Source organism: Macaca thibetana, chromosome 4, assembly GCF_024542745.1.
Source record: "Macaca thibetana thibetana isolate TM-01 chromosome 4, ASM2454274v1, whole genome shotgun sequence".
Lineage (NCBI taxonomy): Eukaryota > Metazoa > Chordata > Mammalia > Primates > Cercopithecidae > Macaca > Macaca thibetana.
Window position 1 is genome coordinate 121628451 of NC_065581.1, and position 13071 is coordinate 121641521.

At 35.3% G+C, this 13071-nt stretch overlaps 1 protein-coding gene across 3 annotated transcripts in view; it reads right to left on the reverse strand.

Annotated features, from left to right (window-relative positions):
* PEX3 (peroxisomal biogenesis factor 3) overlaps positions 1-13071 on the reverse strand; it is a 56245-nt gene that overhangs the window by 33014 nt on the left and 10160 nt on the right. For all 3 annotated transcript variants that reach the window (XM_050787406.1, XM_050787405.1, XM_050787407.1), the window contains exons 3-9: positions 10690-10771; positions 5553-5596; positions 3873-3997; positions 3513-3579; positions 3356-3410; positions 2633-2801; positions 71-141 (exon numbers count right to left, since the gene is read on the reverse strand). In XM_050787406.1, coding sequence (XP_050643363.1) covers positions 71-141; positions 2633-2801; positions 3356-3410; positions 3513-3579; positions 3873-3997; positions 5553-5596; positions 10690-10771 — 613 coding nt within the window. The remainder of the gene's footprint in view (positions 1-70; positions 142-2632; positions 2802-3355; positions 3411-3512; positions 3580-3872; positions 3998-5552; positions 5597-10689; positions 10772-13071) is intronic.

A 13071-nucleotide genomic window follows, 5' to 3' on the forward strand; every position in this document is an offset into this window, starting at 1 on the left:
AAACTAAAAAATGATCTCAAGTACATTCAACTTACACACATATTTTTCCTGTTACATGAAGTATACATACCTTTCCAACATGTCTCTAGTTTCATTGAGAAGTTTAATAGTGGTAATGTCTCGAGGAGAAAGTCCACAGGCCTATAGAATTAAAATGTCACACTTCAGGTTTTCAAACATGAGCATGGGGTTATGATGAAACTAATCACATTCACAAAATAAAGAGTTCAGGAAATCTAAAAGTCTATGTTCTATCAACAATAAAAAAAGTTAGATCTCCCTTCCCCCCACCAAAAAACCTGTAATGGTTTATGTGCGCAAATAAGTAGAATTTAAGACATGAGTAAAAGTAAATTACACTTAGTAAGATCTTTGTTTATCTGGCCCTTCTTGGATAGATTTCTAGTATAGTTAGACAAAGAAGAAATAGGTTTTGAGTTTGCAGAGGTCTGGGTTTGTTCTTTTTAAAATTGAATTTCATTATTATTATTTTTTTGAGACAGGGTCTCACTCTGTCATCCAGGTTGGAGTCCAGTGGCATGATCATAGCTTAAGTAACCCTGAACTCCTGGGCTCCAGTGATCCTCCTGCCTCAGCTTCCTAAGTAGCAGTTAGGCTACAGGCACGCGCCACCATGCTAATTTTTCATTTATTTTTTGTAGGGGTAGTGTCTTGTTATGTTTCCCAGGCTGGTCTCGAACTCCTGGCCTCAAGCCATCCTCTTGCCTTGGCCTCCCAAAGCATTTTTTTTTTTTAAGAGACAGACTGGCGTTGCCCAGTCTGGAGTACAATGGTGCAACCAAAGCACACCACAGACTCGAACTCCTGAGCTTAAAAATTCCTCCCTCCTCAGCCTCCTGAGTAGCTGGGACTATAGCTGTGCACCACTATGCCAATCTGGCTGATTTTTAAATTTTAAATTTTTTTTTTTTTTTTTTTTGAGATGGAGTCTGGCTCTGTGGCCCAGGCTGGAGTGCAGTGGCCGGATCTCAGCTCACTGCAAGCTCCGCCTCCTGGGTTTACGCCATTCTCCTGCCTCAGCCTCCTGAGTAGCTGGGACTACAGGCGCCCGCCATCTCGCCCGGCTAGTTTTTTGTATTTTTTTAGTAGAGACGAGGTTTCACCAGGTTGGTCTTGATCTCCTGACCTTGTGATCCACCCGTCTCAGCCTCCCAAAGTGCTGGGATTACAGGCTTGAGCCACTGCGCCCGGCCTAAATTTTTAATTTTTAGAGACAGGATCTCGCAATGTTGCCCGGGCTGGTCCCAAACTCCTGGACTCAAGTGATCCTCCCCGTCAACCTCCTATGTTTTTTTCTTTCATCAGTAAGAGATTTTATCAGGATATGTGTGTGTGTCTTTTTACATCAATCTAGTCTGAGACTCTATGTGTCTTTTCAATCTTAAATTTCAGGTTTTAATTCAGTTCAGTAAGATCTGGTCCATTATTTCTCTCTTCATCTGTTCTTTTGAATTGTTTTCTTTTTGGTCCTGTTTTGAATTTTGAAAACTGTAAATTACTTTAGAGTCCTAAAAAGATTTTTTAACACTCTTATTGCATCTCCTTGAGATTCTATTTTGTAAGCTGTCTCCTGTTTCATTAATTCTGTTCCATCTGTTCTGTTTGATCAGTTTAGTCTCTATCTTTCAAGTTACAGGGTTTCCTTAAATGGGATGCAACATTTTTTTTTGGCCTACTCATGAATATAGGATCTCTCAGCACCTAAACAGGTTCATCTTTGGGGTCTCTGGGAATGGGAAATCCTGCAGGCAATGGGAACTCCTGCAGGCAATGTAAACAAGGCATTCTGTTCTAACAGGTCCTCTACGCTGAGGTATGGCATAGGGGGCCTCTCTGTTCTAAGGCTTTTCCAGTTGTCAAGAGCGAGCTGTTCTCCCAATTACAAAGAATGGGTGCAAACCAGCAGACAAATGAAAAACTAGTAATTTAGGAAATGAGCCATATAACCTGCAAACTGGCATTTTTAGTATTCTTAATCAATGAATAACTTATATAACAACTATCTAGGACACACCAGTGTTTAGCAACACTATGGTTGATAATTTTTGGATTAGATCTTGTTGTTTCTCAAGTGGATGACTATAACCTCCTCAGTCCATTTTTGTACTTTCATCATTAACTTTTTTAAAAAGCAAAGGTGATTGTGTTACTGGACTGGTTAAAATCTACCTTTCTTTGTCTACAAATTGGAGTTCAGACTACTTATCTTGGCATACAAAGCTCTTTATAATCTTGCCCTGACCTTCAGCTCTATGTTCTGCTACTTGATCTGATACAAAAATATGCTGTAGCCCACTAATTGAATTTGTATCTTCAGTTCCCCAGGTGTAATAAACATGCCTTACTCATTTTACATCCCCAGCATACATCACAGTATGTACTGTCACATACCTGATAAAAATGTACTAAGTAGCTAAAATTGTTAAGTGCTTCTAACTAGAAATCGCTCATAATGGCTATTTATTTTCTACGGGGTTTTACTTCAATTATTCAAATATATACCTTTCAATCACTTACCTTTCAAGAGACTCAGAAATCAAAATTTCAAGAGAGAGTAAAATTTTAAAAGTATAGAGTAACTGGTTTGGTTAAATGGTTATGAATTAAGCACCTGCACTGCTAATGGAGTTTCTTCATCTGGCATCATATAATGGCATAATAAAGATTTGGATCCATCTTTATTAATCCAAGAAGAAGACTTATGCTGCTCAACGAGATTTCTGATTTCTTTTAGTTTTTGCTCCAAGTCCAAAAGGGACAAAGAATGTTTAAGAGAAACACTAGAAACAGAGAAAAGGGAATTGGGATAAATCGAAACTATACAACACATCCTACATACACTCGTTTCTTAACAGGCTACTATCTAAAATCTTGTTTCTTCTGCTCACAGCTGTACCTGCTGACTGGAATAGAATGGATTAAGAAATCAGCCACCAGTTAAGGGCCATTACTACAGAGCCAAGAAAAGTATTTCTCTGGATTTCATAAGAGAATTCCTACTGTAATTATAGATATTACTAGTATAAGTGGGAGGAAAAAGCCTCAGAGGCAGATTTTAAAGTAGGTCTTTTATCTCATGACCCAGATATATCTGATTTGTATGAAATCAGTCAATTAACAATGAAATATTAAAACTTTCCCCTCTGTATAAAAAGGTTGATTCTGACAAAGAAAATGGATCTCAAAACACAATATCCCAGGAAGGTATCTGATTAGATTACAAAGAGTTTCACAAATCACCATTTGTCAAGTCACTGGCTTCACTAGAACAATTCTAATTTTCTTTCATTCATCAGAATCAGGAAGTCAGAAAAGTCAAAGAAAAATGCCTTACCTTCCTAAAATCTTCTGCACAGCTTGTTTAATGACAGTGATCAATTCTGTCAGGCCTATTAAAGAAAAAACAAACCTAAAAGCCTTGCTTAAAAATTCCTCAAAAATACAAATAAATGAATTAAAATTTGTATAAAAGTCACAAATAATAATCTTACCATCTCCAAGGAGGTGTTGAATACTTGATAAATATTGCTGTTGGACATCTGGGGGAGCAAGAATTGTCTGTACAAAATAGAAACACAGTTAAATTATCCAAGTTTTAAACTGGTAAGTAATGTTTTCAATATAACTGTAGGTGAGATTTTTCAAGATCTGAAGTGATAGGAAAAATAATATTTTTTAACATACCAAAAATTCTAGTTTCAAAGTATAAAAATTATTCATAATACTAAAAGTTCATAATCACATGAAATATAAAAATATTTATTTCACAGAAATTGTTACCAGGATAAATAAGCTAAACTTTGAACCACTTGAGGGAAAGGACAATGTCTGTTTAAGTCTATTAAACTTACAGTGCCATTTTTGCCAACTGCTGCATTATCCAGGTAAATATATCCACCAATTATGTTTAACTGGACCCGCAAAAGAACAACCAGCATACAAGTACTGTATACAGCCACGATACTTCTTGTGAAACCTTCATAGAGAAAAGAAAACCATTTGGTACTGTGATTAATACAAATGTGTAAAATCATGAACCATCCCTATGGTTATTTTTTCATAAGATGACTTTTAAAAACATATTTACAGTTGTTTCTAGTATAAAAATATATCAATTCAAAATATTTCAGTCTCTCCTTACAAGTTGTTTAATAAAAATTAGGTATGATTCCTTAATTGAAACAATGACCAATAAAATATATTAGGTGAAAGAGGTATATATTATTAGCTTAGAAAGGAAAACAAGGAAAAGTCTGGGAAGCACAAAGAATTGCAGCTTCAGAACTCTTAGTTGTCAGTGGAGCTATTTTCAAGTAAGAGAAGAGGGCTGAGTGTGGAAGAACTCTAGCCTTCAATAGCAGCTCGAGGAGGATGAGCCTGTTTAAGGGTTTAAGGACTACAGGAAGGTACAGAAAGCCTGGGGAAGCTTGGTAAGACAGGCTTCCCAGTAGCCTAGGACCAGGGGTTCAAAAAAGAGGAGAGAGTGAAGGTGTTGACTGCTGCTGAGAGTCCTAGCAGGAGGAAAATGTCCAGTAGATTTGGCAACACAGAAGTTGTTACTGACGCTTGAGAGACCTGCTTGGGTGCAGACACAAGTGGTGGAAGCCAGGCTGTAGTATATCAAAGCATGAGTGGGAGTGAAGAAGAGAAGAAGGGGAATGTAGAAATCTTGGTCATAAGGATTATAAGAAAGAATAGGCCGGGAACAGTGGCTCACGCCTGTAATCCCAGCACTTTGGGAGGCTGAGGCAGGCGGATCACAAGGTCAAGGGATTGAGACCATCCTGGCCAACATGGTAAAACCCCGTCTCTACTAAAAATGCAAAAATTAGCTGGGCATGGTGGCGCACACCTGTAGTCCCAGCTACTCGGGGGGCTGAGGCAGGAGAATTGCCTGAACTCGGGAGGCAGAGATTGCAATGAGCCAAGATAGTACCACTGCACTTCAGTCTGGCGATAGAGCAAGACTCCGTCTCAAAAAAAAAAAAAAAGTATAAAAGCTGAAAGGAAATATAGGCAACTAGAGAGGTTTGTTTTCAAATAGGCAAGGCTTAAGCATCATTCTGCTGACAAGGATTAGCTGAATGGAAGGGAAAACAGGAATAACAGTTCTGAGACAAGCAGATATGTAGGCCCTGGTTTAGCTTTTTGTTTCAATTTTTTATCACTAACAAAAGTTTACAATAAATATCAAAGTAAATCTATGATCTGGATTGGAATAAAAACTTCCTTTAAAGTACATTAGAGATATCAGTACCTAATAAAGGCATATGTAGTCTAGGACAATTTTACCTACCATCATCATCATCATCATCATCATCATCATCATCATCACAATAGCACTACCACTAACATTTACTGAATGCTTTCTATGTCCAGACATTGATCTACTTGCTTTATCTGTACTATATTATTTAACACTAACAACAATTCTAAAAGGCAAGTAAAGGAGAGTCATCCTAATAGAATGCAAACATTTCCCTTTATAAATATTTTAAGGATGTGCTGTCACACAGAATATGCAGGCTTACTTATTATCTTCAGATCCTCCCATATTTCTAGCTTGTTTGAAGGCCTAAAGGACAAAATAAAAAAAACAAAAATAATAATCTAGATAGTCTAATAGAAAACTCTGAATTTTATAGATCTATATTTATTTCAAAAAATTAAAAGCAACACAGCATAACTGCAGAAAAGCAAACCCACGAAATACAGTAAAAAAAAAAAAAATGTAATTCCAGTAATCAATAACCACTTTCACTGGTATATGTTCTTACAATCTTTTTCTCCTTGAGTGCTATGTATAGATATATTACAAAATCACATAGGAAAAGCAGAGGAAATGTTTCTTTCTTTCTCTAATTTGCTGTTTTAGAAATAATGAAGTAGGTCCTATAATCCTTCAAAGGTAAATATGAAGTATTTTTTTGTTTTACGATCATAAACACATGAATTTACACATATATTTCATGTGTATCAATCCACTGCAGTTATTATCTCTATCAATGTTCAAACTGCCCATCTTTCACTTCTGGAAGACTATTCACATTGGCTCCTGAATCCTTTTGATTTATATGATCTTTTATTAGTCTTTTACAGAATCCACAGTTTCTGACATGAAAACTTGTTCTGGGTTCATCTCATTCCATTCTTGCTGCAGACTTGAAATCACCAATTTCACTGGGTCCTGTTTTCTCATAGCAGGAAATGGTAGAGACCAAAACCTTTGGTTAAGAATGTTCATTGCTACTGGGTAGGTCATTATTTCTAAGATTTTTCCAGTGAACTAAGCTAATAAATAAGTGTTTATTTATTTATTTATGCATATAATCAAAAAGGTAATATACATCATGAATTCATACTGATATTTCCAAATTAGTCAAAATTTAGAAAATTAGTCAAAAGGTTTTTAGCTTAATCTCATTGATTTTGCATTTGTATTTTTGTCCACACTAAAAACAGGTGAAACCAACATAATTACTAATTTGCTTCATCCCTCACTCTATTCACAACCGTCTCAGTGTAAAAGAGTTTAAGGTTTCTGTTTTTCCAATTCTTTGTGTGTGAAGAGTATATGGCCTACTAAGGATATACAGTCAAATTTCTGTTTCAAAGTAATTTAGTACAGTTTCTATCTTTGTAATTATACCACCAACTAGAATCATATATAGGTTAATTTGATTTATGGTACTATATAGTTTTGGACATTATTTTTTAAACACTGTAGTTTTATAATATTAATATGATTCCCAAATCAAATTTATATAATATGGTGTATTCAAAAAAGTCTGTTCCTATCCCCCTTAATTTTCTCCCTTCTTCGTAGGTGACTATTTAAAAAATGCTTAAACTTTCCATTGTTTTGTTTTATATAAGCAAATACGTATATATACATTTATATCTGCCCCCTTAGATAAGTGAAACATATTATACACATTTTTCTTTACCTTTTAAAAAATATAGCAATATATCTTGTGGAGATCATTCCACAGTACTACAGTAGTCCTTTCTTATCAACTTGGGGGATACGTTCCAAGACCCTTAGTAGATGCCTGAAACTGAAGATAGTACCAACCCCCTACATATACTATGTTTTATCCTATACATATGTACCTATGATAAAGTTTAATTTATAAACTAGGCACAGTAAAAAATAACAACAACTCACAATAAAATAGCACAACCGTAATATGCCAGCATAATTACTCTGGCACTTTGGGGCCATTAAGTAAAATAAGGGTTCCTTTAACACAAGCACTGTGATACCTCAACATCCAATCTGATGGCCAAGATGGATACTAAGTGACTAACAGGTAGATAGCATCTACAGCATGGATCTGCTGGACAAAGGGAGATTTCATCATGTTATTCACAATGGCACACAACTGAAAGCCTAAAAATCATTTATTTCTGGAATTTTCCATTAAATATTTTTAGACCATGGTTGACCATGGCTAACTGAAACCTTGGAAAGTCAAACCTCGGATAAAGTGGATGGGACTACTGTATAAAAATGGTAGCCATTTTCCTCTTGTAACCAAAGGATAGTACACCATATGTGGAGGTAGTTTAGAGCTTTTCAAACCACTAGTGGAATGATCAGTTTTTTTTTTTCCTTTTCCTTTACAATCTGTCACAGACCAGTGCTTTTGCTAAATACAATAAATTACTAGAAAACATGAAATAAAAAAACCATAGATATAAAAAACACAAGTCCATAATCTTTATTATTATTTTCAGACCTAAATTTGCATTGCAAGAAGAAATTGAGTTACTATTACAATTGTAAGGATACTACTAGCTTCTTGTCTTTCTTTGCCAATGAGCAGACTGTATAGTTTCAGTTACCTCTTTCCTAGATGGCACAGGTTAAGAAAATGTGTTGAGTAACTCATGCAAGACACTGCTTCAACCTTAATCTAATCTAGTGTTCAAGACTCATGGCAGAATGTCATATGTATTCTGATTAAACTGGGAATCAACCACAATTCAAAGGTGAGGTATTTAATGTATCATAAGTAACTCATATCTCTTTTTGAATGTTCCCTCAGAAAAATTTCTAAGTACTTCTTATAAAAATTCTAAATGAAAAAAGATAAGAAAACAGTGATTCCGAAAATTTAAACATAGAAACTGCTTAGTAGTGAGCCATGATTGTGCCACTGTACTTCAGCTTGGGCAACAGAGTAAGACTCTGTCTAAAAAAAAAACCCAAAACCAAACGAACAAAAAACTGTATTTTATTTGGGATGATTTTGGTGGGAGAAGACAGTTATAGTTACCCAGGACATTTCTTCATGTTTACACTGAACGTTATTAGACCTTAAAAGTAGATTTTTAAATACTAACTTTTAAAAAAAACTCCAAAATCTACATAAAAGATTCCAAATCTATGCAGAAGAACAGAGAAAAGTGCTTTCAACGCAATTATTCCTTTCAAATGATTTGTCTAATGGAAATCAACTGCAAGTTAAATACAACCAGACTCTTTAATGTCACTAAAATATTCATAATAATTCTTAAACTTTAGGCCTTCATGAAGAAATAAAAAAAAAAAAGAGAGAGAGAATTAAATGAATCCTTTCAAAGTGTTCTACTTCTCTTATGATGGAGGATGTTTACGATTTTTTTTTTTTGCATTGAAACTTCATTGCCAATTATCAGTCTTTAACAAGAGCGCCAAATATCAAAAACAGTGATAACTGTTTATTTGCTATTGTGAAGTTCGCAGAATAAGACTATCAAATCATCTACTCATTTCTGATTAGTTATTATCAAAAATAGTTTAAAGGAAAAAAAAAAAACTTGCTCAACAGGCTTATATGAGACCAGAGTCTCATATAAAACTAATATAAAAGCAGTCGTCGTAAGATTGGAGGCCTTATTTAATCACACTTTGTAAGGGATCAAGCCCTTATTTATGCAAATATTTTTCAAATGGATATTACCCTTCTCCCCCCACCAAATTACAAATAGTAATTTCAAATCAAAAGAAAGCCAAGAAAAAGTAACATTGAGATATTTAAAGACGAAACTGTGAATGAGGACAACTGTGGCCCATCTTAAATTCTCCAGAATTTAAGAAATTCTCCTCCTGTGTACCGATAAAGAAAAAGAGAATTACATCTTTTCTTTAAAGCTGTCCAGGATTATCCATCAAAATTAATCCCTTGGTTTTTTTGATACTCCTATATTTTCCTTTTATTTTTTGTCATTGCACTAAGTATGTCTGGAATTATGATAATTTATTTAGTCTACTTCCTCCTTTGGATGAAAAGGTCTTAAAGAGACTTTATCTTAATTATTAAATCCCCTTTTAAAGCACATGGAACATAGGGCCTTGCAGGAATCAGATTCACCAAGAAGGAAGAATGTCATCATGATTATTTTATCTGTATTATGTTGCTTTTATAAAAATGCTATTCACTGATTTAATTTGCCTTGCCTTCTCATCATGACAAAAATGTAAGGAAATTAAAATCTACTTCTTTTCATTCCTACCTATGTACATACAAACGTAATAATTTATTTGATCAAAAGCAATCTGCTTATATGTTTCTTCATAAAACTGTATGAACTAATTTATAAGCTAAACCTTGTATCTGTAAGAAGGAAGGTCTGTCTACCTCTAAGAATGAAGAAATTTAAAACGGAAAACCCCTCATTACTAGCATTCTGTTTTAATCAGATACAAGAAATCTCAAGTACACAAATCCATTGTTATTTTGGGAAGTATTCTCTAACTATAGTAAGTGTTTTAAATAAAATTCCCCACTTGTTATGTAGCCTGTCTGAGCACTCAATTCCTATTGCAAAATGAATAATAGTAACTGCCTCACAGGGATATTTGTGTAAATTAAGTGAGAGAATATACGAAAGGTACCTAGCGCCAGGGCTAGCACAGTGAGACAGTTTAGAAACAGAACTACTATTCCCCTGGCTATTTAGAGGGTGATTAAAGGCAAGTGATTATTTTAGGAAGGCTATAATGATTAACATTTATTTAGTGAAATCATTTCCCTGCCCACCCTCCCATCATTGTCATTAAAATAAGAACACATTTCCTGCTGGAAGTCTTCTCAAACTAATACAGTATCATACTGAATTACAATAACCCAACACATGCAACATGCAGTATACAAGGTTACATATGCGAAAGTGCTTTTGGAAACAGCAAACTGCCATGGCAATGTCAATTATTAGTATTGTATGCTCATGTTATGTTTGTATTTCATTTTGTTAGTAATTTAAAATATAAGTCCTGTATACCTCATTTAAAATGTATGTTCACATGGTTTATTACACTGTAAGCTCTTTCAGAAGCACGATATTTAACATAACTTTGTTAGTTTCACAGCATCTGGTTCAGGAACACATTTCACAAGCACTTCAATAATTAAATTTATGAACAATTTTGAAGTGCTATAAGGTCTATTTATATGAAAAACAATACATACAAATATCATTGCCTTGAATGCTTTGTGCAAAAAAGTAGAGCATAGACAAAATTAAATATGGATTAAATGATATAGTTAATATTTTTCTTACCGAGCCTATATAAGCTTTAATTAGACAGAAAAATAACAAAGATATTTGAAAAGGATATCAGTTCATTCTATAAACTTTAAGTGCAGTGCAAGAACAGAAAATGCTGTAACTTGCATTTACCTGTTTTTTAGCAGAGCTGTGAGACTCTCGGAATTCAGTTGCTGCATTAAGGCCTCTCTCAGTGTTGGAAGCATGGACAGCACTGTAATACAAAAAATAAAATAAAAAAGGTCACAAGTGATATGACTGCCCTCACTAAGAAATACACATTGTTTTAGGCTATATGATAGGGCTAGCAACTAGAAAGAGTCACAAGGGAAAGTCAGGGCTAGACAATTCAAATTATTATTATTATTATAAAACTATTATATCCTAACAAATCATTTATCTGCTAATGTAATTTAACAAAATTATATAAACATTACAATCACAGCAACACAAACACGTACACATAGAAGAAAGAATAGAAAGAATTATTCTCAGATTTTAACAGTGGTGGTCTTTGAGCTACGGATTATGAACAATTCCTTTTTTTCTTTTCCATACTCTTCAAATTTTTTTACAATGTGTTTACTTCTGATATAATGGCAATGATCAAAAACATTTTTATATTCAGCTATACCTTTTGCTTCATTTTTCATTTCTAATTTTTAAAAAAGTTTATTTATTAAATAATACAAGGCAACAAACATTTATTATAACCTAGACAAAAGCATACTGGGTTAGGAGCTAAGAGTTGCTGAGTTTTAGTTTGTCAGTGGGTATTATTTGTTACTGTTTATTGTAAATGTTTACTGTTTGCAATACTACAAAGCAATAAACATTTATTATAACATAGATAAAAGTACACTAGGTTAGAAACTAAGAGTTGCTGAGTTTTAGTTTTGTCAGTGGCTGCTGTTTATTGTTTGTTACTCCCAGGAATAATGTGAAGACGAAATGAGACTAGCAATCTATGGGAAAAAAACTTCATGTGATTTTTAGGAGTTTATTTGTGGCTCTACATGTGGAATAAGAAATGTAGGAGAATAAGAATCTGTCATGGGATCAGAGAAAAAAAAAAAATGGAGAAATACACACATAAAAATGTAAAATGAGTTTCTAAATTCTAAATAAGTAATGATAACAAAATGAAAAAATATGAAGACTACCACATTCCTTCTTTTTTTTTTTGAGACAGAATCTCACCCTGTCACCCAGGCTGGAGTGCAGTGGTGCAATCATGGCTCACTGCAGCCTTGACCTCCTGGGCTCAAGCAATCCTCCTGCCTCAGACTCCCGAGTAGCTAGGACTAGAGGCGTGGGCTTCCATGACCAGTTAATTTTTAAAATTTTTGGTACAGATGAGGTCTCACTATGTTGCCCAAGCTTGTCTTGAACTTCTGGGCTCAAGCATTCCTCCCACCTTGGCCTCCCAAAGTGCTGGGATTACAGGTGTGAGCCACCACACCTGGCTATGAACACCGCATTCTAAAAGCAAAAACTTCTTAGGTAAGAAAACTAGTTATATTTACCCCAAAGCACTCATTTTTTTTTCTAGTATATCAATTACGTCTTATCCAAAAGAACAGAAATTTGATCATATTATTTGTAACCCCATTATCAATGTTCATGTTATGCATTGTACAAAAAAATGCAGAACGTGCAGAAAGCTAATTTGGAAAGTTTTCATTGAACCTATATTTTGGCTTGTAGAGATCAAATATTTTACTTTTAATTGCCTATAGTCAGCTATTTGTTCATCTTAGGGTTGCATCATGGAAATGTGTGACCCCTATCTTTTGTTGGAGGAGCATAGTTAATTGACAACCCCAGCTGCCACTCCTCTGGATCCATTACCATGTTTGCACTGCTCCCAGCCAATGACACTGCTTGGACGGGGACACTAAAGCAGGCCCATTTCTGCAGGTCTCCTCTACCAGAAACTGTGGCTTGCAGACTCCTCATTGGTCTCCCAACACTTTCTTAGAACTGTGCTGTAGTCTGAGACTCTTCTTGCCTAATCTTTCTTCCTTCCTTGTCTTCTTCCCTGCACAAGCGTCAGACCTGCACTGTGGCCTAAACGCTTCACTTGCCTTCTTCTGCCTCCCCTACTCTTTATTCTTTACAGGCATTTCTACTAGTAGACCTCTGGGACATCTAATCCCATGCTAGCATCTGCTTCCCAGAGGACCCAAATGGACACAAGGGTCCATGTCAAACTGAGATGTATTTTAAGACCCCAGCAGCTACATTTTACTTTCTTTTTGAGATGGAGTTTCTCACTCTTGTTGCCCAGGCTGGAGTGCAATGGCATGATCTTGGCTCACCACAACTTCCACCTAGCGGGTTCAAGCAATTCTCCTGCCTCGGCCTCCCAAGTAGCTGGGATTACAGGCATGTGCCACCACGCCCGGCTAATTTTGTCTTTTTAGTGGAGATGGGGTTTCTCCATGTTGGTCAGGCTGGTCTCAAATTCCTAACCTCAGGTGATCCACCAGCCTCGGCCTCCCAAAGTGCTTG